This window comes from Sorex fumeus, unplaced genomic scaffold (assembly GCF_029834395.1).
Source record: "Sorex fumeus unplaced genomic scaffold, SorFum_2.1 ptg000054l, whole genome shotgun sequence".
NCBI classification, from domain to species: Eukaryota; Metazoa; Chordata; class Mammalia; order Eulipotyphla; family Soricidae; genus Sorex; species Sorex fumeus.
Window position 1 is genome coordinate 35,884,660 of NW_026606111.1, and position 24,072 is coordinate 35,908,731.

At 39.7% G+C, this 24,072-nt stretch overlaps 1 protein-coding gene across 1 annotated transcript in view; it reads right to left on the reverse strand.

Annotated features, from left to right (window-relative positions):
* ROS1 (ROS proto-oncogene 1, receptor tyrosine kinase) overlaps window positions 1-24,072 on the reverse strand; it is a 126,421-nt gene that overhangs the window by 71,381 nt on the left and 30,968 nt on the right. Inside the window, exons 13-21 of the mRNA XM_056125316.1 lie at window positions 22,148-22,644; window positions 19,767-19,979; window positions 16,908-17,018; window positions 15,746-15,924; window positions 13,121-13,312; window positions 12,863-12,963; window positions 4,450-4,664; window positions 3,973-4,133; window positions 3,455-3,599 (exon numbers count right to left, since the gene is read on the reverse strand). Coding sequence (XP_055981291.1) covers window positions 3,455-3,599; window positions 3,973-4,133; window positions 4,450-4,664; window positions 12,863-12,963; window positions 13,121-13,312; window positions 15,746-15,924; window positions 16,908-17,018; window positions 19,767-19,979; window positions 22,148-22,644 — 1,814 coding nt within the window. The remainder of the gene's footprint in view (window positions 1-3,454; window positions 3,600-3,972; window positions 4,134-4,449; window positions 4,665-12,862; window positions 12,964-13,120; window positions 13,313-15,745; window positions 15,925-16,907; window positions 17,019-19,766; window positions 19,980-22,147; window positions 22,645-24,072) is intronic.

The following is a 24,072-nucleotide window of genomic DNA, read 5'->3' on the forward strand; positions in this document are numbered from 1 at the left end:
GGCGAGATACTCTGGGTAGCTTGCCGTGCTCTCCGAGAGGGGCAGAGAAATTGAACCTGGGTCGGCCATGTTGGCTGCGTGCAAGGCAAACGCCCTACCGCTGTGCTATCGCTCCAGCTCAATGGAATATTAATTTGCTGTTAAAAAGATAAATTTTCACCCTTTGGACAAAACGAATGAATCTTGAGGTAACTGTAATAAGTGAAATAAAACTACAGCTGTCCTCCCGTTGTTCATCGATTTGCTCGAGCAGGCCCAGTAAGTCTCCATTTTTTTGAGACTTGTTACTGTGTTTGGCATACTGAATACGTATTTCATCATGTATTTGCCATGCAAGATACTCTCAGTATCTTGTCAGGCTTTCTGAGAAGGGCGCAGGAATCGAACCCGGCTGGGCTGGACTGGCCCGCAAGGCAAAGGCCCTACCACTGTGCTATTGCTCCAGCCCAAATGTGTGAATTTCACTTCATACTACAAGTGAAATAAAGGAGTACAAATAATTACTGGATTGTTTAATTTATAAACAAATATTAATGCCTCAAGCAAAAGTTTAAACTATATCTCTGAAATTCTATAATGTTGTAAGCTAATGATAAACCACAAAAAGTAAAGTAGAAAAACTAAGAATTGTCTCTAATTTTCAAATGACTTCATCTTAGATGTTCCTCTTCTCAGACTTTTCCACAATGTCCTCTCCCATGCGCCCATTCCAATCATACTAATTTTTAATGCTCAACACTCACATCATTTTCAAATTTCCAGACCTTATATTGTGTTCACATGGGACAACTTTTTCTGCTTTATCCTTCAGGATCCAACTAAAGTTTATACTTCCTAAATATCTCTCCTACTATACTAGTCTATGTGCATTATCCTCTCTAATAATGCTAAAGTAGCTTGATACAAAAGAAAGTTTCATAGCCAGGATCATTCACTAAATGTCGCTGCTATTCCATTCTTAGTATATTTTATATTTTCTTGTTTTTTATTATTATTCACTTAACTAGGCTTGGAGACTAACCCACCTATACTCTGGAGTTGTTTCTGGCTCTGTGCTCATAGATCGCTCCTGGTAGTGTCACGAGACAATGTAGTGCAGGGATTAAACTTGGGTGGGCCACATACAATGAAAGTGACCTACCTGATGTACTCTCTCCAGACCTAAATGCTTTTTTTAAAAAATCACTATATTGGGGACTGTAGCTGTAGTACAGCGGGTAGAGCTTCTGCCTTGCACACGGCCAACCTGGGTTTGATTCCCAGCATCTCATATGGTACCCTCAAGCACTGCCAGGAGTAAGTCTTGAGTGCAAAGCCAGGAGTAACCCCTGTGCATTTCCGGGTGTGACTCAAAAAGCCAAAAAAATCACTATGTTGTTTTATGAGATCCATCAAATAAAGCACAATTTCTAACTCCGTGTCAAATACCCCCACCAATCTAGGATAGGACTGGTATTAGTAAGTACTTAATAAATATTCATCAATTTGAATAATTTCCTGGTTATAGTGAAAGTTTCTTGAAGATAAGGGCCACATATTATTCTTCTTTATTGGTCCTCAACATCCAGCAGAAAGCTAATGATTCTAGTCTGTGTACGGATGGATGCATTTAAGTTCATTTCCATAGAAAAATTTAACTGAACCTGACATCCCAAGACAATGTCAAAGAGAGCAGACCTGAATCCAATGCTAACTGCTCCAGAACCTTCCCAGGCTCCACTATGTCCCTGTTATGAGACTCATAGATAAATAATATTGAATGAATGTTAAGAGCAAAAAAAAAATGTAATGGTGAATGGATATCTATCTTTATTGGGCTTTCATTACCTGCCAGATCCTGTGCTAGGAAGTTTATCTAAATTAAATTTAAAAATGACACTATCCTTCACCAGCATTTGCAGAAATAACTAACTGGATATCTGATAGAACTCAGTGAAAAATATTCATTAAATCCCAATCCTGCCCCTTACAAGTTATTTTATATCGGATAACAAATGGGCTTCTATAAGATTCTCATTTGCATAAGCAAAATAACAAAATCTGCCCTATATTTCCCAGTGCTATGTGGGAATCTAATGAAATGTTTCTAACACTTAATAAATAAGTAAACAATGTTCAATAAAGAAAAGATACACATAGTATATATGTAAAGATGCAACTAGTGGTTTTTTAAATATATATACCAAAGAAAAGCATTTAGGCATTAATTAATCACTTACAGAAGATTCTTAGCTACCCTTTGTGAGAACATCTTTCTGTCTGGCTTTCAAGAAAGTGATTGTTTAAAAATGCACATCTATATCACTTCTCAGCCTTTTGGCTAAGGTCAAGTATAAGATGCCTACTCGCCTTATAAAGCATTTTACAAAATCACGTGACGCATGTTTCTGCTTCTTCTATTTTATTACAATCAAGTGCAACAATTTTTAAGAAATCTTTGAAATATTGGGGGCCAGAGGTACAGCGGGGAGAGTGATGGCCTTGCATGCAGTGGACTTTGGCTGATTGCCCCGTATCCCATAAGTCCCTAGCAGTAATTGCAGTAATTCCTGAGTGCAGAGCCAGGAGTAGGCCCTGAGTACCACTGGGTGTGGACCCAAATAAAACAAACAAAGCATTATTGAAAAATAAATAGGTTAAAAATCTTTTGGAATAACGTATTATTTTGGAATAGGTTATGCAAATTTATTTTAATAATGTTATTACAATCATTGAAAGAATCACAATTGCAATCAATCACAACCATCCTGTTATTCATCGATTGCCTCGAGCAGGCCCCAGTAACGTCTCCTTTATCCTAGCCCTGAGATTTTTTAAAAAAGTGCCATATTCAAGGCTCTTTCAGAGTTAGGAGAATGAGACCCTTTATTGTTACTGGTGTTTGGCATATTGGGTATGCCACGGGGAGTTTGCCAGACTCTGCCGTGTGGGCAGGTTACATTCAGCAGCCTGCCAGTTTGTCCGAAGTAGGAATGAGATAAGATGTCGCGGGGCTGCGAAAGCACTGAATCAGGGCAGAAAAATTTGCGTGATATTACAGAGATTTACTTACACAGTGGACTGTAAGCAGGAAAGTCTAGTTTCTTGCTTACAGTCCACTTGGTTCTAAGAAACAGAAGTGGCAGCTTTCCCATTTCTCTGATTTGCTTCACTGCCATACAGCGCTTGATTCTTCCCAGCCCATATGTCTTTACTCTTAACCTTCCCAGAGTCAAAAATATTGCTATTACTTTACTATAAGGCTCCAAGATTTGAGCGCCAGCTTTTAAATATTCAGAGCTTTAAACCTAACATTTCACAAGACAAAACTGTTTTGTCGAACCCAATCTAACTGAATCAAAATACATCTACAAAGCTGAAGGCTATTTTAGAAGATTATTAACTAGCCATTCCAGGTCAAGGAAAGCAAGAGTCTGCCTTGATTTTTAAAAGACTTTAACCCGTGTACCCATACCTGTTTCAGGTGTTCGAAGTATTAGAGATGTTTTGGGGCCCTTTCCCCAGTAGGTATAAGGAATGACAGAAAGATTAAATAAGGCATATGGCTCCAGTCCTTCCACAACAAATACAGTCAAAGATTGTCGTTCACTAGCCAGAAACTAAAATGCAAGCACAAAAAAATTTTCTTAGAGAATCACAAAATCTTTTATGTCTCTCCAAACTTGGCATCACAGGTGAAGATGTGCAATTTTGTAAATACAAATGTTGGTTAAGTTCCATGTTATACCACAAAGACTGAAGTGTACCATACATCAAAGACTAATGTGTACCATACATGACAGTAGTTAACAGTAAAAGCCAAGCAGAGATTGCCAGTGGACAAGAATTCTCACAAACAATTGCAATTAACATATGTAACTGGAGCAAAAGCAATGAGTTTGCTAAATAATGAAATTACAACAGAGTGGTCTGGGTTGTACAAACAGTGCAGTTGAAACAAAAGAAATAAAATTACTAGAACCAACACCATACCTTAGAATGAGCACTAAATTCCACACTGTAGAAAGTTGTACCCCAGTCTACAGCCGGTGGAGCATCCCACCGGATTTGAAATTTTGAAGCAGTTCCTTCAATCCTAAATGAAGACTCTTTAACAGAATCTGGAATAACCTTGGGGGTAAAGGAAAAGTTCCCTGTGAATGAAAGAATGGAAGAAAGATTTAGAGTTATCATTTATCAGAGAAAACCTGGGCAACTTATTAAAAATTATAAACAACTAATACACCCAAAGAAAATATTTTCTTTTATTGTAACATATCCTGAAAATATTTTTCATATTGTCCAGATTGTAAATTCAGGTTGATATTAAACTGACAAATGAAAACCATCAGAAACTATGGAAACTTTTTTCCATTAAAATGGAATTTTTAGGGAAAAATTCCAACCCGAACATTTATTTAGCAGAAGGTGTGAAAAGGAGAGAAGATATGCAGAAATAAACTACAGTACCTGGCAGAGGCTTAAGCGATGTCTGAATAATTGTAAACAGTTCAATTTTATCTGGTTCCAGAACAGACACACTTGTTCTCTGATCTATTTCCTGGGCAGTGATAATCCTAAAGCCATTGATCCAGAAGAGTCGACCACTGTAGTACATAAGTGCATTCTGGGAAATTTCAGAAGTACTCCAAGCTGCAAATTCTGTGATGGTGGTATTGCCTGTGCTGCTAAAACATGACACCCATTAGTGTGTGTTTCGGGGTGGGGAAAAAGCTAGTACAATCCAAGTACCGAATAGAATGTGTATTCAGGAGTGTTGCTATATGATTGTGAACATAAAAGCAAAGAAATAGGGGCTGGAGCAATAGCACAGCAGGTATGGTGTTTGTCTTGCACGCAGCAGCAGCAGACCCAGGTTCTATTCCCAGCATCCCATATGATCCCCTGAGCACTGCCAGGGGTAATGCCTGAGTGCAGAGCCAAGAGTTACCCCTGCACAAACCACCACCATCTTGACGGGAAACCCTTTTTACATTATCCTTAAAGTACACTTCAAGCTAATTGTATTGGGTTTGTCTTGGCTCTGCTTTTATATTTATTTATTTGTTTGTTTTTGCTTTTTTACTTTAAGATTTACTTGATTTTCAAGGACATCACAATATACAAAGAATCTAAGAGGAAGTAAAGTATCTCTTATACTTAAACCATTACAAAAGTTTCTTCTTATCTGAATTTAAATAATATGATTAAAACAGGCATTATTGGGGTCGGAGCGATAGCACAGCGAGTAGGGCATTTGCCTTGCACACGGCTGACCGGTTTCAATTTCCAGCAACCCATAGAGTCCCCTCAGCACCGCCAGGAGTAATTCCTGAGTGCAGAGCCAGGAGTGACCCCTGTGCATCGCTGGGTGTGACCCAAAAAGCAAAAAAAAAAAAAGGCATTATTAGGGGCTTTTTGTATTGATGTGAATTTGCAATCGCAAGAGTTAAGCAGGTTTTCTTAACCATATTTGCTTATATTCTACTTTAAACATGATCTCAGTTCCAATAACTTCATTGTCACAGATATCAAATCTCTGGCTTATTCTACATATTTCTGTCCTACTTGTAATCACTGTCACTGTCACTGTCCTCCCATTGTTCATCAATTTGCTCAAGCGGGCCCAGTAACATTGTGAGACTTCTTGTTACTGTGTTTGACATATCGAATACGTTACGGGTAGTTTGCAAGGCTTTGCTCTGCAGGTGAGATACTCTCGTTAACTTGCCAGACTCTCTGAGAGGGGTGGAGGAATCAAACTTCGGTCCACCGGGTTAGCCTCATGCAAGGCAAATGCCCTACTCGCGGTGCTATAGCTCCTGCCTATGCTTGTAATCACTTAATCACTTAACTTCCCGTTAGTTGTCGATTTGCTCGAGCGGGCGCCAGTAACGTCTCCATTTGTCCCTGTCGCGTGCTAGTGTAGCCCAATGGCATCTGTTCGCTCCGGGAACATGAAGGGCCTCAAACCGATCGTTCATGATCTTGACGAAGGAGTCTGACCATCTGGTAGGTGGGCGGCCACGCGGTCTTTTGACATCCCGTGGAATCCAATCAGTAACAGCTCTAGTCCAACGGTCGTCTTTAAATCTCATTACGTGACCAGCCCATCTGATTTTCGACACCTTGGCAAATGAGACAGTGTCCCTGATCCTTGATCGTCAACGGATGTCAGAACTCCGGATTCGTTCTCTCATTTGAGTGAAACGTGATATTCCAAGCATAGCTCTTTCTATTCTTCTTTGGGAGACCTGAATAGCATTCTCATCCTGTTTGCGTAGGGCCCAGGTCTCTGAGGCATATGTTAATGCAGGAAGAACAGTGGAATAAAAGAGATGTGCCCGGAGCCGGAGGTTCTTCGTCCTCTTAGCTATTTCTTCGACGTTCTTGAAGGCATTCCAAGCCGCTCTCTTCCTCCTGCGCAGCTCGGGTGCCAGATCATTTGTCATGTTGACCTCTCGGCCTAGGTACACATAGCTGTTGCATTCGGAGATGGTCGTTCCATTGAGAGCGAATGGGGCGTCAGGAACAAGGCTGTTTCTCATAAACATTGTCTTCATGAGATTCAGCTGTAGTCCTACCTTTCCACACTCACGGTCAAAGTCGGCCAGCATTCCTGCCGCTTGGCTGATGTTTGGTGTTACTAAAACAATGTCATCAGCAAAGCGGAGGTGGTGTAGTTGCCGACCATCTATCTTCACTCCCATTCCTTCCCATTCCAGTCGTCGCATGATGTTCTCGAGGGTGGCACTGAAGAGTTTTGGTGAAATGGTATCACCCTGCCGCACCCCTCTCTTGACATCAACGATCACTTCTTTGTAGAATGGTGAGATCCTGGTAGTGAATCCGCAATACAGCTCACGGAGGATCCTGATGTATTGGGCTTGAATGCCCTGATTGGCTAGGGCTTCAATGACCGCTTCCATCTCAACAGAATCAAAGGCCTTCTTTAAATCAATGAACGTTAAACAGAGCGGCATCTTGAACTCCCGAGAAACCTCAATGAGCTTGGTTATCGTGTGGATATGGTCGATGGTGCTGAATCCTTTGCGGAACCCTGCTTGCTCACATGGTTGTCCTTCATCTAGTGTTCTGAGAATCCTATTTAGGATGACTCGAGTGAACAACTTGTAGATGACAGACAATAGGCAGATCGGGCAATAGTTGCCAATGTCATGGATGTCTCCCTTCTTGAACAGTAGTACGGTCCTGCTGGTTTTCCATTGGGACGGAACCTTGCATTCAGACAGGTAGCGAGTGAAGAGCCGAGCCAGTGTATTGATGAGTACTGACGGCAGGTTCTTCAGGTGTTCAGGTCTGACCTCGTCTGGGCCGGGTGCTGTTTGTTTCTTTACCAACGAAATGGCGTGTCGGATTTCGGAAGGGAGAACGTTGGGAACGACATATCCATCCTGTGGAATTTGGTATGTCGGCAAGTGGACATGGCTATTGAAGAGATTTGAGTAGAAGTCATAGATAATCTTCTCCATTGCCGTTCTGGAGGATGTGATGGATCCATCAGGACGTCGGAGGGCAGTCATCTTGGTCTTATAGTTGGCGAAGGACAGGCGGGCATTACGAATACTTTTCCCGGCTTCTGCCGCATCTACCAGTACTTCTGCTCTTCTCTCTTTGAGGTCTTCCTTGATCGCATCTCTGCACTGCTTTGCGAGCTCGGACGTTAGCTTGCGGTTGCCTGAGGCATGCGCCAAACCACGCTGGCGAATTAGCTCAAGAGTTTTCGAAGATAGGCGATTTTTGTGGCTATCTCTCTCTTGGCATTCCTCGCACATTCATGGAGGTGCTGAACCAGTCGATCATATTCCTCGTCAATGTTGTCAACAATGGCATCTTCCCATGTTGCCGCAATAGTACCAAAGAGTTCTCAGTTGGTGGTCATTCTGGGAGTTCTCTTTTTGAACTTTGCAGCCCTTTCTCCCCGCTCTGTGAAGTAGAATTTTGCACGAAGGAGACGGTGGTCCGATCCCGTTCGAAATTTTGGGACAACAGCGACATCAGTCAGGCAAAACCGTCGATTGAATATGATGCGGTCTATTTCGTTCTGGAATCGTCCACCGGGAGACTCCCATGTCCATCGTTTAGATTCTGCCTTCTGGAACTGTGAGTTATCATGAATGGTCTTGGTCGACATGATGAACTCAGTCTCTCACCCTGTTCGTTCCATTCTAGGCCATGGGTCCCGATGTGAAGTTCTTCAGCTGATCTTCTTGGTCCTATCTTGGCATTAAAATCACCCACAATGATCTTGTAGAAGGTGTGGTCTTCTTTATAGAACTTCTCTAGCTCCATGTAGAACTTCTTGATTTCTCTTTCATCATAATGAGATGTTGGTGCGTAGACAACGAAGACTACTTCCACTACCCAGCCGTCGCCACACTCCAGGATGCTTTCCGGACCCGCGCGGCAGCCCCGGCCGAGACCCACGCACGACTGAAGACCCACAGAACAAGATAAGCGGAACTCTCTGAGACCTTGGACTCCAGGCTCGGCGGACCCAGGGACAGAGCTTCTCTGCTTGCTCCCACCACCACAGGTGACAAAGGGATTCTAATCAGGAGCCCCACCCTACCCTGCCCTGTCTGCTTCCTTCCATCAACCACCCAGGGATCGAATTATGCACAGGAGACCCACCCTACCCAGATAAATACCCCACTGGCAGACTTCCACTCTCGACACTACTTCCACTACCCAGGATGCTTTCCGGACCCACGACACATCATAAGACACTAAATACCCATCTTCCGGAATTGTCGTACCATATTTGATAGGGTTCAAATATGGTAACACCTAAAAGGGTGATTAGAGGTCACCCCAAAAGCCTCTATCCCTCTCGGAAAGACTGGCAAGCTACCGAGAGTATTCCGCCCGCACGGAAGAGCCTGGCAAGCTATCCGCTGTGTATTCGATATGCCAAAACCAGTAACTACAACTGGTCTCATTCACCTGACCCTGAAGGCTTCACCGACATGGCAGCACAGAGAAGGATGAGAAAGGAGAGGCCGACAAAATCTCAAGGCCGACCTAGGCTGCCACAACGAAGGAAGACAAAAATGATCGTCTGTACTTTCAATGCACGTACGCTAGCATCAGATGCATCCATCGAGGACCTGATGGTACAAGCGCGAATGATCAAGTACGACATCATTGGTCTGACCGAGACAAGAAGGCACGAATCGCACCATGCCATTTTCGACACTGGAGAAGAATTGTTCCTCGGAACATGCGATAAAAGAGGTGTTAGAGGCGTCGGTGTCCTCGTCAACACAAACTTGGCCAAGAGCATTGATTCATTCGAATGCCTAACAACCCGAATCGGACGTTTACATTTGAATAGATGTGGCTCACTGCCTGCAGTTTCTATCTTCGTTGTCTATGCTTGTAATAAACAAAAGAAATACATGAAGTTGTGTATTACCTATACTTAGAAATAAAGTTAAAGTTAAAAATAAAATTAGCAAAAATTATTGCACAAGTTATGACCAAGCATTAGAATGTAAAGTGCAAAAATAGTTTGTAGTATAAAACAGAAGGATTTTGAGTCCAAGCAAAGACCATGAAGTAAGTCACAGACTTCAGGTTTCTAGTATAGTTATAATTTAAACGGGGGTAAATAAGAGCGATAATCCCACTATATCTAAAGAATTTGAAGAAAGGTAGGAGAAATATGAGGGTATGGAAGAGGGTGAGTTGGAAGAAAAGAGGTGGGTAGAAAGGAGAATAGCAAGAATTCACAGCATTTATCTAGAAGTGACAAGCAATTTTTTTTATCGTGCTGATCATTAAGACTTGAGTCTCTAGAGACACAGAATAGCATATGTTCTGAGTAGCACTGTCATAGACAGTTACAACAAACAATTGAAAGGTATTTTCCAGCTGATTCTTCAACCATTCTGCAAGGAACTACCTAATTTCATTTCTCTGATGCTGTGGAATTAAGCCTGCATAATAAAACAAATTATTTTCACTCTTAAAGAGACTTTGCTTTACTGTAAATTTTTATGAAGATTACCTCTTGATAAATTTGAAACTGATAAAATAGTATAGAATGCTCAACTCAGACAATTATAACTCATATGATTTAAAAAATAATGTCAGTCCTCCTTTATCTGTAATGTGGATAAAAGAATACCAACAATTCTGCATGTGGGTGAAGCTGATCTAATCTCATGATTTTTCTCAGTGAAGAAAACGATGGGTTTCAAAACAACAGCCATCACTTCATTCTAACAAGTAGGCATAACAAATGAATAGTTAAAATTCATCTACAAGGCAGCTGCTATTGAATGTATTCTCTTCTTTGAGTAGTACCTCCTCCTATTCATTTCATTTACATGCTAGTCCATTAACTGGCAAGATTGGACTTTCATTTTACACAGTTCAAAATGAGACTTTAATAATGACTATAATTTGTATAGCTTAGCCAAAATATTTTTTTCAGATGAGGAAATCCAAGTAAAAAATTATTGTTTATTTGCCTTTGGAGTTCTTGATCATGGTTATTTCTATTTTAAAATATTGCTTGATTGCTGATAAAATTATTTAGTTGATAGTACTCAATAAAAACAATTTCAATAAATTCTCAGTCTTTGGACCAATGGCAAGTTAATTTTTTATTAATTCTCTAGATCATTTTTAAAGTGTTAACATATTACTTGTCAGCATAAAAATGTTTTTAAATTTTATATGTAGTACTGTAGCACTGTCCTCCTGTTGTTCATTGATTTGCTCAAGTGGGCACCAGTAATATCTCCATTGGGAGACTTGTTGTTACTGTTTTTGGCGTATTAAATATGCCACAGGGAGCTTGCCAGGCTCTGCCATGTGGGCTAGATCCCTCGGTAGCTTGCCAGGCTCTCCAAGAGGGATGGAGGAATCGAACCCGGGTCGGCCATGTGCAAGGCAAATGCCCTACCTGTATACTGTACATTTTTAAGCTTTTTCTGAAAATTATATAATACCTCCTTGAGAAAAATGAAACAAGGACCATGGCATTGAATTGTGTATCTTGTAAAGAGGTATACACACTAGTATTATTCTGTAGACTTGTCTCTAACCAGATACTATTTACTCATACTACTCAACGTAATGACATCATCTTATTTACCTTTGACTTTCATTTCATTTTACTCATTTCTCTAATTTTTACTTTGTCGTTGCCACTTTTCTTTATCACTTCCCAATAACCTTGTGATATTTATAAGATTAATGTTCAGATGGAATGAAGTTCACCAAGAAGGAAGCACTTGGCCCTTTTAGACTGGCCCTTCTGGAGTTCCTCCACAGCTGCTACCTCCTCCATTCTTCGAACGTGCTCTTGGTCATTTAGTCTTGCTGGTAGCGCCGTATCAGCATTTCCAAAAAGACTCCACAAGGAGGATTTTTTTGCAAGCCAAGACTTAATTGTCACTAGCTTATCTTGCTCATTTCCAGCTGACTCCCTCTCCTGTGACAGTCTCCTGCATTTCTGAATCATCTCCCAAATTCCTGACATTTAGTGTTCAGGAACTGACCTCAGTACAACTTCAACATAACTTGCACATTTTCGGGTCAATACTTTGAAACCTTCAGTTCTCAGCATTAGGTAAAACTGGATTTAAATCAAATCTTGACTATGATGTAGGGCTGGAGAGATAACACAGTCATTTGGGCACTTGCACATGGCCAACCTGGATTCAATACCCATATTCCATGTGATTCCCCTGAACACTGCCAGGAGTAATTCCTGAGTGCAGAGCTAGCAGTAGTAACTCCTGAGCCCCTGAGCATTGTTGTATATGTCCCAAAAAGTAGGGAGGAAAAGCTTGACAATGACAAATAAATTAAAAGGTCTTTGTAGTTCATACCCTTACCTGAAACATGAGATATATAGAGGAGTCAGTTAGAGGTTATACTGAAGGATCATTCATTTGTTTGTTGCTTTAAAAATATTATGTGCCTGATATATTTTAGACACTAAGAATAAAGAAGGCAAACATAATAAAATACATAGCCTAGGAGAAAAAGGGAAGTAGTAAGCAAACAAGCACACTGCTGAATGGCACTATGAAAGGAAAAATAGAATGCATTCCTTAGGGAGACCTAGTGGGTCAACAGGAAGACAAAGCTCTTGTGAAGAACAATGCAAACTGAGCCTGTCTGGCTGAATACAAACTAATCAAGATTTGGGGAATATATCTGACCAAGGGAATAATAAGGATATAGGCTCCTATAATAGAACTAAATATTCCCAAATTTTTATGGCTACTGCACATTTTCCAAACCTCCTAGTCAGATATGTTCCTATACTGGTAATATATCTATAACTTTGCAAATGAAATGAATACATAGCAAAGAGAAGAGTAATTTGAAAAGCAGTTCCACCACAGTTCTTCAGGTCAGACTATGCTAACTGGCCAATAGAAAAAAACTCATTTCATCTTTAGCAGAAGCAGAACTGTACCATCGTCCAATATGGTGAGCAAGAGCCACATGGATTACTGAATTCTTGAAATGTAGGTAGCGTGAGGAACTAATATTTTATCTCATTTATTATAAATTCATTTCTTTTTACTAGAAACATTCATGTATTTGGGGGGGAAATACTCTTGAAGAAATTTCTCCTTTGTCTCCAGTGTTAGTCTCTTTATGTACCCCGTCACATTATTTACTATCTTCTACCACATACCTACTTGTTCACACACACATCTTTCTCACAAATACAATGTCTGCAATAAAATAATAACACATATGCATTTAAAGAATAGACTAAATCTTATGTATAACTATTTATAACTGAGGAACAAGTCATTCTCTTACTCCATTCACTTTATTTCTAGGTGTATTATAGCTTGGAAAAAAGAAAAGAAAAATAATCACTTACCTCTGTTCTCGAAGAATAGCTGTATACAGATGAATACACTGACTATCTTGAACCAGCCAATATAGAAGCCCATCACTGAGGTCTAAAGTTAGAGCAATGACCTAAATAGAAAATAAGTTAAGATAAAGAATCAAATGTATTTTAAAGCATACCTTTATGAGTACATACTTTAATTATTCATATTAAGCATAAACATATTATTATAACCAGTTATATTTATTGTTATTAAATGATGAGAGCTTTTATATTTCATGTTACCTTTTTCCCAGAAAACCAAGACTGTGCCTGTAGCATAAAATGACTTTCCCCATTTAGCCTGGTGCTTTCAACTGTGTATAGTGTGGTCCAATAGAGATATCCACCAACTGAATCCACCACCATGTCATTAACTAACAACTTCACATGAGTCACAATATCTGTATGTCCTGTCAACAAAGATTGTCTTTGAATCTGTAAAACATAACAATATGATCAGTTTATTAATTTCAAATAGCATCATTATCTCCAACAATGATGGTTATCATAATCAATAGTAATTTTCTGAATTAATTCAGTTATTCATTCCACAAAAATTATGCATCATCCTTGTGTGCTGAAGTATACTTTGCCTTGTAAACATTAAAAAGCCAGGTATCTATTAAAGCATTATAGTATTACAAACTATTCAATGCATTATATTTGAGGCATAATATACCTCAAAAATACCCAACTTCAAAATAAATACATAAATAAATTAATAATTTTTTTAAGTCACTGAAAGTGGCCCACTCCAAACAAACATCAACTAAGCAATTAAGCAAAATAAATTTTAAATCATTTTTCATTACAATTCTTTTGCTTTGAGATAAAATGCATTAACAATAATGTCAATTCTATTCACAAATATAGTTATAGTTACATAGTTTCATTTTTACAATATAAAATCCCTTTAATTTTTTTAATTTTTATTAGTGAAACACCATTAGGTACAGTTGTAGACTTACAAATTTTTGTGCTTGGGTTTCAGTTATACAATGATTGAGTACCCATCCCTCCACCAGTGCCCATTCTCCACTACCACTGATCCCAGTATTTCTCCCATCCCCACCCCCCTCATCCCATCCTGCCTCTGTGGCAGGGCATTCCCTTTTTTTCAGTCTCTCCTTTTGGGTGCTGTGGTTTTCAAAAGAGGCATTGAGTGGCAATCATGCTTGGTCTATAGTCTACTTTCAGCATGCATCTCCCATCCTGGGAGGATCCTCCCAACACCCTTTATTTGATGCTAATAAATTTTAAATTAATCACTCGATCGCGGTCCTCCCGTTGTTCATCGATTTGCTCGAGCGGGCCCAGTAACATCTCCATCATGAGACTTGTTGTTACTGTGTTTGGCATATTGAATACATCACGGGTAGCTTGTCAGGCTCTGCCGTGCGGGCGAGATACTCTCGGTAGCTTGCCAGGCTCTCTGAGACGGGTGGAGGAATCAAACTCGGGTCAGCATGTTGGCTGCATGTAAGGCAAATGCCCTACCGCTGTGCTATTGCTCCAGTCCTATAATAGTTAATAATTAACAATAGTTTAAATTAATAATGATAATTAATAATGTTTTTAAAAACTAATTTGGTTTAATGGTCATTCTCTGGCTAAATCCATCCAACTTCTTGGAACTCTAACCTACCATTGAAATTCATTAATTCAACTATAGTACATTACTAAAAACACTCATATTGTTCCATCCTATTGGTCTATGTATGTGTTTCATATTATCAAAAGGATAAGAACAAGTGAAGATAATTTTACAACACAGAGCATACTAAAATTCACAGTAAAAGCATGTGATTTTTATATATTAATTATATCTCAGTAAAACTAAAATTTCTATTACAAGACAAAACTGACATTTTATCATAATAAATATATGCCTGGTAATTATGTTCTCTTTAATACCTAGTCTCAAGACTTTCAGCACATTTGTAATAGATTAATGTTCAAATAAATTAATAGACAAATGTGTTTCTGATTAGATGATTTCAGTGCCCTATTTCTTGATGGCCTATACCAATGTTACTTATTAATCATACTTCCCTTGTTGGAACATTGTATAAATGAAATCCAATCAAGAACAACTTCGTAACTGCATATCTCACAGTGATTCAATTTAAAAAAAATAAAGATTAAGTGTACCATGATACGGAGGTGCATGTCCCTTTACTCAGCCTCCTGGTTCCCTCTCTACATCTCTAGCCTGTTCTAGGCTCTCAGAGTCTGACCTCTACACACCACATCAGCTGGCTACCTAGTTCTCCAGCTTCCAGAGAGATTCAATTAACAGAAATGCTAGAAGATCAGAGAGCAGAAGAAATGAAGGTTTGAGGCACTTACTTCACTAGATCACTCCTTCTCAGACCAGACATTTTGGCAAACTATTTTATGTCAATAACTCATTGCGACAGCCTTCAACAGATTTATCCCCTTTCTCTATTTGCCCCTTTATACCTGGAGGTAATTTTATCCTCCCATACTTGCTAACACAAAACACATTTCACCATCCTTTGATTTTCCTTCACCCTGTCCACACCTTTGAGATAGTCATTTGACTTAGTTTCCTCTCACCATGACTTTGGTATGTACCATTTTGCCTCAAAACATTGATCCTACAAATGAACACTTTATTGATCTTAAGACATTGTTGAAAACATATAGTTAACACACTAAAAAGTAATAAAGTTTTTGTAGACATAAAAGCATTTAATTGTAAAGTTAATAGACTTTTGAGACAAATAGTAAGTAAATATAGCATAAGTCCTACATAAGTACTTAAAAAAATCATAAAAATGAGACTATGCCATTAAGGTGAGTGGACATTGTTCTCAGCATCCAAAATGCTGAGCTTTCACTTACCACATACTTCTTCCCTGCCCAGTAGAGATAATGACCCAGCCATTCAAAAGCTACTGTCACTGCTCCTGCAATGTTGGGTATGTGATAGCTCTCTGAGGTATCCTTCCCATTCAGCAGCCACATGTAAACATCACCTTTTGTGTCACTGTAGTAGAGGCTGTTGTTATACCAATCCATGTCTCCAAACAAAGTGAATTGGTATCAGTTACTTTTATGTATGTTAGCAAAGACAAGTAAGTCAACAAGTCATACGAGTACTTTAATTATCAGTTTTAAAGCATTTACTAACATAGATACTCTCTATTAATCTACCAAGAATACACTTTTCAATAATAATCTTCTAAGTTCTCAACCCTTGGAGCTAAGGAATAGAACAAATACCCCTTGAATATCTCTTCTTTGTCAAACATTGTTCCAGGTACTTTTCTATGTCTCACTTAACAAAGCAAAGATATAAAGTGAAAATTATCCAAATTTTGAAAATGGTAAACCTGAGACCCCTGCAGATTATTAGGTCCCAGGCTCAAGATTTCCAGAACATCATTCTTTTCATTAGGATCTCTACCTCCAACAATATGTTAGTCAGAAATTCTGCTGTACTTTTAACGGCTAAGAAAATCAATTAAAAAATTGTATAATTGTAAAGGACGTCATCGTCAGTCAACACTACTATTATACCATCTTAGAATAAAGACTTTCTTTATTCCAGCATCATCTGTGCAAAATTATCCATTTATTTCTTAACACTCTCCTTTGACAAGGTACCTTTTTTCATATTTTTAGAACTTCCTGCAGTCATTTCTTATTCCAGTCTTATATCAAATTAATAATAAATTATTTAAGTATAGCTGTCCAGGTGGAACAAGATAAGCTTTTACTGTGAAATGACATTGATAGATTAAAATAGTACATAATATAATATCAAAGCTGTCCTTAAATGGGCACAGAGCAATAAATAACCTCACACTGTGTAATAAATAACACTCCCATTTGTGAACTGACACTTTCTTAATAGTATCACTGTTAGCAGAGTTCAGTCAATATTTTTCTTTTCACTGTTGAGTTAATATCCAACACTCCAATCTTCTGAATTATTAAATATCTTAGGGAATCTTGTGAGTAAAAACCTCTCATTCATGTAAACAAGGGATTTGGTATTTACCTGACACATTTCCTATTTCAGAGGATAAGAATACTCCTGGACCAAAGTTATTCAATGGTTTGCTCCACAGCCCATCTTCTTTCACAGCTATGACAAATGGTGGCTCTGCAGCTATGTGGTAAAAAGAAATGTTTTTAAAATATTACAGAAAGCGCAATTTTTGTCCTTGTTGTTGGTTTTTGTTTGTTTGTTTGTTTGTTTGGGCCCTCAAAAATGCTCAGGGCTTGCACGGTGACCACTACCTCAGAGCTTATTGGAAAGCCAGGTATGAGCCAGCAGTGATTGCCAGGCAACTGCAGCCTCATGGGATTGGGGGATGGAACCGGCTCATCCTTCATGCCCTACCGAGGCCACAAGTTGCCCCCCACAAGAGGCTCTCTGGCACAGCCATGGCACCAGAGGCACACCGACCTAATCCAGAGCCCAGCAACTTGCAGCAGAAATGTGAATGGACTATGCATTAAACTACGGCGCCATGCCTCCCCGGGAGGGAAAGCGTGTCCTCCTTTACCACCCCCCTCACCCAAGCAGCATAGTGGCCGCTGCCTCAGAGCTTATTGGAAAACCAGGTATGAACCAGCAGTGACAGGGCAACTGCAGCCTCATGGGATGAGGGGTGGAACTGGCTCATTCTTCATGCCCTACTGAGGCCACGAGTTGCCCCCCACGAGTGGCTCTCCGGCACGGCCATGGCACAAGACACACAGAAACCAATCTCATAATTATCAGGCTCTTGGGAGAAATCCCTCAAGATTTAATTAGTAAAATATCAGAAATCCGAAATCGCTCATGGTTTTTATAACCAGCAATAGAAAACAAATTATTTCACAATGCCTTTTCAGCAGTTCTGATTGTTGGGGGGAAATTCCAAACAATAATGGTGCATCTTTTGTCTAAATAATGAATGTAATCAAAGTAGAGAGAGACTTAAGTATAAATCATCTGCCTCACAGGCATTGGGAGAGGTGGGAGAGGGGTATATTGGGATTCTTGGGGGTGAAAAATAATTACTGGTGAAGGGAAGGGTGTTGGATCATTGTATGACTGAGACTTAAACCTGAAAGCTTTGTAACTTTTCTCACGGTGATTGAATAAATAAATTTAACAAATGTCAAAAATAAATACATAAATAAAACAATAGTAAAGTAAAGTTAAAGGCCCTCCCGTTGATGATCGATTTGCTCGAGTGGGCCCAGTAACGTCTCCATTGGAGACTTTGTTGTTACTGTGTCTGGCATATCGAATACTCTTGGTAGCTTGCCGGGCTCTCCGAGAGGGGTGGTGGAATCGAACTCGGGTCGGCCATGTTGGCCGTGTGCAAGGCAGACGCCCTACCCACTGTGCTATCGCTCCAAGTGCTCAGGGCTTACTCTTGGTTCTGAGCTCAAGGATCACTCCTATCAGGCTTGCAGTGGGGATATAAAGTGTTGGGGATTAAACTCAGGTCAACTGCCTGCAAGGCAAATACCTTACCTACTGTACTATCAGTCCAGCTCCAGAAAGCACAGTTCTTTAAGTACATGTCTTCAACCCTAAGGTTACCCTTTTATTTAATAATAAAAGAACATAAACAGTTTTGAAAATATTGTGAAAGAATATCAATAGTAGAGTTTACTATTGTATGAAATACTTTACAATTTTTACATAAATATTTGAAATTGCTAGAGCGGGCCCAGTAACGTCTCTGGTTATGTGATGGGTTGTTCTTTTATTTTGTTAATTTTTTCTATTGATTGCCATCATCCCAATCAGTGTGTCCACAAGGAACTGTGATAACATTTGTATAAATTTGCAAAATCATCTCTCTGTTTTTCCTTTAGTCAAGAGGATAGGACTCAGCAGAATTTATAAAACATCATTTCAACTTCCCTTACCAAGACCTTCAAAATTCAAAAATTCCTATTGGTTAACAAAACATTAAAAATAAAAGACTGGAAAATAAAAGTAATTATTTTAAAGTATCTTGTAAAAATGGGAGACTAACACCAGGGAGTGGCCGAGATTAGTACCAGGAATTTTGCTCCATGACTTGGAGGTCAGCCACATGTGCTAGGGGAAAAGGAAGCTCAGAGAAAGAAAGGAGCACCAAATAAATTGTGTTGGGAGGATCCTCCCAGGGTGGGAGAAGCATGCTGAAAGTAGACTATAGACCAAACATGATTGCCACTCAGTGCCTCTCTTGCAAAACACAGGACCCAAAAGGAGAGAGAGAGAACAAAGGGGAATGCCCTGCCACAGAGGCAGGGTGGGATGAGGGGGTGTGGGAGGGATGCTGGGATCCGTGGTGGTGGAGGATGGACGCCGGTGGAAGGATGGGTACTTGATCATTGTAAAACTGAAACCTAAGCACAAAAATTTGTAAGTCTGTAACTGTACCTCATGGTGTTTCACTGATAAAAAAAAAAAAAAAGATACAGAGGTTCAAAAATAAATAAATAAATAAAGTATCTTGAAAAGTTTTAAGTAGCAGTCCTTTAGAGACATAAATTAAATACTACACACTACCTCATTTGCTTTTCTAATCTCAAATAATAAACTTACTCAAGAAGTCAATGCATCCTCATTTTAAGTTCCTATACCAAACTGCATGTAAGGAATTTTAAAAGATATAAAGAACAAACCTTTGGGGACTAGAATGATAGTCCAAGGATAAAGTAAGGAACTTGCTTTGTACACTGTCAATCTGGGTTTGATCTCTAGCATCCCATATAGTCCCCTGAGTACCACCAGCAGTGATCCCTGAGCACAAAGTCAGGAGTCAACCTTGAGCATTGCTAGGTGTGGCCCCCCCAAATAAAACAAAAAGCCTTTTTTGTTGTTATTCCAGAACCACTCCATAAGTCAAGAACATTTTCTTACCCGGCACCAGGGTAGTACCCACCAAGGGTTCTGACCAAGGGCCTGGTCCCTTGGGAGAACTTGCTCTCACAGAAACTTTGTACTTTGTAGCACTCTGTAGCTGAGATATGTTGAGCATGGTCTCACTTATGTTAGAGAAAACATGAGTGATTTCAGAAAGTTGTTGGTTTAAAACTTTCACCTCATAAGTCCAGTTCTGCCATGAAGAAGTGCCTAATCAAAAGAATTAAACAATAATTCTGACTAGGATTAACATTTGCTAGGGCAAAGTATTGTCAATAAATTTATCTATAATCTCTTTTTGAGATGTGTCCTATTTATAGACATTAAATAGACATTAAATAGTTAATGAAGCAGTGATGCCTTTTACCCCTATTAATTACCAGGGTTAGTTTAACAATATGAATAGCAAAAATCCCATTCCTCTTATGTATCTTATTCCACTCCATTAAAGAGGCATTATTCACAGAAAAAGATACAGTTCTTCAGTGAAAGCTGTTTGTTTGAATGCCTAAAATTTAGAGAGGTTCTCTACAACACCGGGCTGGAGCGATAGCACAGTGGGTAGGGCATTTGCCTTGCATGCATCCAACCCAGTTTCAATTCCTCTGTCCCTCTTGGAGAGCCCGACAAGTTACTGAGAGTATCCCTCCTCCATGGCAGAGTCTGGCAAGCTCCCCGTGGTGTATTCAATATGCCAAAAACAGTAACAACAAGTCTCACAATGGAGACGTTACTGGTTGCCCACTTGAGCAAATTGATGAACAATGGGAAGACAGTGCTACAGTGCTCTACAACACCAGATGCAATCAGTCTTTTAATAAAATATTAACTGGTAGAGCATTTACCTTGCATGGGGTTCCATCTCTGATATCCCATTTGATCCCCTGATCACTGCCAGGGGTGATCCCCAAGTATAAAGCCAGTAGTATGCCCTGAGCACAACTGAGTATTGCCCCAAACCAAAAATAAATAAATAAATAAACAAAATGTTAATTATCAATTATAATTCCCAGTGTTTGTAAAGCACCTTTATCCTAGTGGTAATACTACTAAAAAAAAACTAGTAACTTTTAACCATCTTTCGATACATACCAAATAATCATACATAACTCTGACTTAAAGTGAAAAACTGCCTGTTTTTTAAAGACATTCTAGGGAGCAGGGGCTGGCTAATTATAGCCCATGCACTATAAATGGATCTTTCTGTTTTTTTTATTAGTTGCACAAGAATATAACCTCAGTTGCTGACTTAAATATTATCTGTGACTGTTCACATACAACAATGGCAGAGTTGAGTAACTATAACAAAACTCAAATAACCCACAAAGCTGAAAATCTTTTTAATCTATTTCTTCCTCTTTAGAAAAAGTTTGCCAACCTCTGTACTTGATGCTGTTCTAAATGTCCTATTTGTATACATTAAATTAAATCGCAGAACAATACCATTAAAAGATACCAATTTTCCATTTTTCAGTAGTGGAAAACTAATGCATCTCATGGTTAAGTAACCTGTAACCATGTCATTCTGCTAATCAATAACAATATTAGCATTTGAGTTCATGCAGGCTGGAGCAAAGACTGCCTGATCACTCACCATAAAAACTGTTCCTCCAGAGAGACAGCTTCAATTTAGAGTTTTTAAACTTGTAAGGAATTATTTAAATTTTTACAAGATCATAAAGGTAAAGGCCCTCCCGTTGATCGTCGATTTGCTCGAGCGGGCCCAGTAACGTCTCCATTGGAGACTTTGTTGTTACTGTGTCTGGCATATCGAATACTCTCGGTAGCTTGCCGGGCTCTCCAAGAGGGGCGGAGGAATCCAACTCGGGTCGGCCATGCTGGCCGCTTGTAAGGCGAACGCCCTACCCCCAGGGCTGGAGCGATAGCACAGCGGTAGGGCGTTCGCCTTGCAAGCGGCCAGCATGGCCGACCCGAGTTCGATTCCTCCGCCCCTCTCGGAGAGCCCGGCAAGCTACCGAGAGTATTCGATATGCCAGACACAGTAACAACAAAGTCTCCAATGGAGACGTTACTGGGCCCGCTCGAGCAAATCGACGATCAACGGGAGGGCCTTTACCTTTACCTTACCTTTACAAGATCATAATGACTACAAAATCTCAATTCAAACAGTCAATCACACTATTAAATACAGTCAAAAGGTAATAGCGTCAATTTCTGGCTTCTTGTAGACACTCAACTAGTTTCTTGGGCTGTACGCAAAAAACAGAGATTCACCTAAGGCAAAGATAATAAAAATAGAGCAAATGTAGAAGAGCTGTTGTCAACACTAAATATCCTTCCTGTCTAAGTCTGAGGAATCACATGTGAGGCTCAAAATTCCAGCAATTACAATGATCACACTCTAACAGGACACTCACTGACTCCGATGGCCAGTGCAGGTGGCTTCCACTGAAGGAGGGCCTTGTTGGAGCCAAAGAACACAGAGAGCTTCTGTGGGCGGCCAGGCAGGGGGTATGGCTGGCTGTATGAGCCAAAGATGACCAAGTTGCCAAACCCAAATTCCTCTATATGATTCAGGTCACATCCCACGATAAACTCATTGAAAGACATGGAGTCCTGTTGGAAAACAGCCTTTCCATCTGTGACAAGGAAGTTGTTGCTTTCACAAGCAAAGCTCTTCACATCCGCAAAGGAGGCATGAGGTAGGAGAAGATGAGTAGCAGAGCCATCTAGAAATGTTGACATGAAGACTCGGGCAGTGTCATTGAAGTAAATGATTCGCTTAGACTGTGGCTTTACTGCAAAGTCCTTTAATGTGTGACTCTCAACAATTCGCACAGCTTCAGAATCCCGACCAGGTGGTGTGGGGATATTGACTCTATAAATGCCATCTCTCAGAAGATAAAAGACATACCTGACACAGGAACAAAAGGAATTCGGTGTGATTCAATGCAGAGGTGGATGAGTAACCACCTTGGCTCATTGCTTTATACTGTTTCCCAATCAGAACCATATATCTCCAGAGTCACTTAGTACAGGATTTCTCAAGGTGCAAAAGGGTAATGATATTTATTAAAGATATGCTCCATTCATCAAAGTTTGAACACTGGAAATTTTCAGCACCATTTACAATTGTTTGCTCCTAATTACCAAATGTGACTTTTAAAGAAAACATAAGAATGAAAGCATAGATCGTTCTAGATTTTCTAATGAAGTTACTATTACAGAAAAAAAATGTAGAATATGAACATTATAGGTCCATATGCTGCCTTTGATGCTCAAGCACATTTGTCACCCACATTTCCCGATCTGTCATCTTCAGAAGTGCAATTTCATATGTAATGCTGTGATTTTTATTGGGGCTCTCTCTCCAGTCTGGAGAAGCCCGCATCTCTCTCTCTCTCTCTCTCTCTCTCTCTCTCTCTCTCTCTCTCTCTCTCTCTCCCCCTAAAACTTAAAGACTGTTTTAACTTTTTTCCTTTTTTTTTTCTTTTTGGTTCACACCCAGCAATGCTCAAGGGTTACTCCTGGCTCTGTACTCAGGAATCACTCCTGGAGGTGCTCAGGGGATCATATGGGATGCTGGAAATTGAACCCCGGCCAGCTGCATGCAGGGCAAATGCCCTACCTGCTGTACTATCGCTCTGGCCCCTGTTTTAACCTTTAAAGAAGAATATAAACATTACGAGGCTAAGCATGTTATGTACCATAAAACGCTTTTCTCAAAAATAAACAAATTTTGACCATGATCCATAAATAAATTTTCCCTAGATTATGAATGATAAAATGAAAGAAAAGGTATTTACATATTTATTTTTCAAAGGGCACAACCGGGGCTGGAGCAATATTACAGCAGGTAGGGCATTTGCCTTGCACTTGGCCGACCCAGATTCGGTTTCTAGCATCCCATATGGTCCCCTGAGCACCACCAGGAGTAATTCCTGAGTAAAAAGCCAGGAGAAATGCCTGTGCATCCCTGGGTGTGACCCAAAAAAGCAAAAAAAGGGGGAAAGAACCAATTATTTAGCTATAAATATCAAACATAACTACTTCATATGGTCCCATGAGTTTTGATAGAAGTTACCCTTGAGGGCAGAGCCAGGAATAAGCCCTGAGCAGAAGCTGACCCAAAAGCCAAAATATAAAGAGACTGCAAATCTTAGATCAAGGAAGGGAGAGTCATTTAATACTTCTCTAAGGGAAAAAAAAGGAAGTGAGGAGAGTGAGTCGGGGGAAAGAAACAGTGGGAAGAAAGAAGGGAAAAGGTTTATGGTAAGTACAAACTCAGTAAGTAAATAATTTAATGATACAAAATAGAAACATAAAGTAAATTATACTTGAA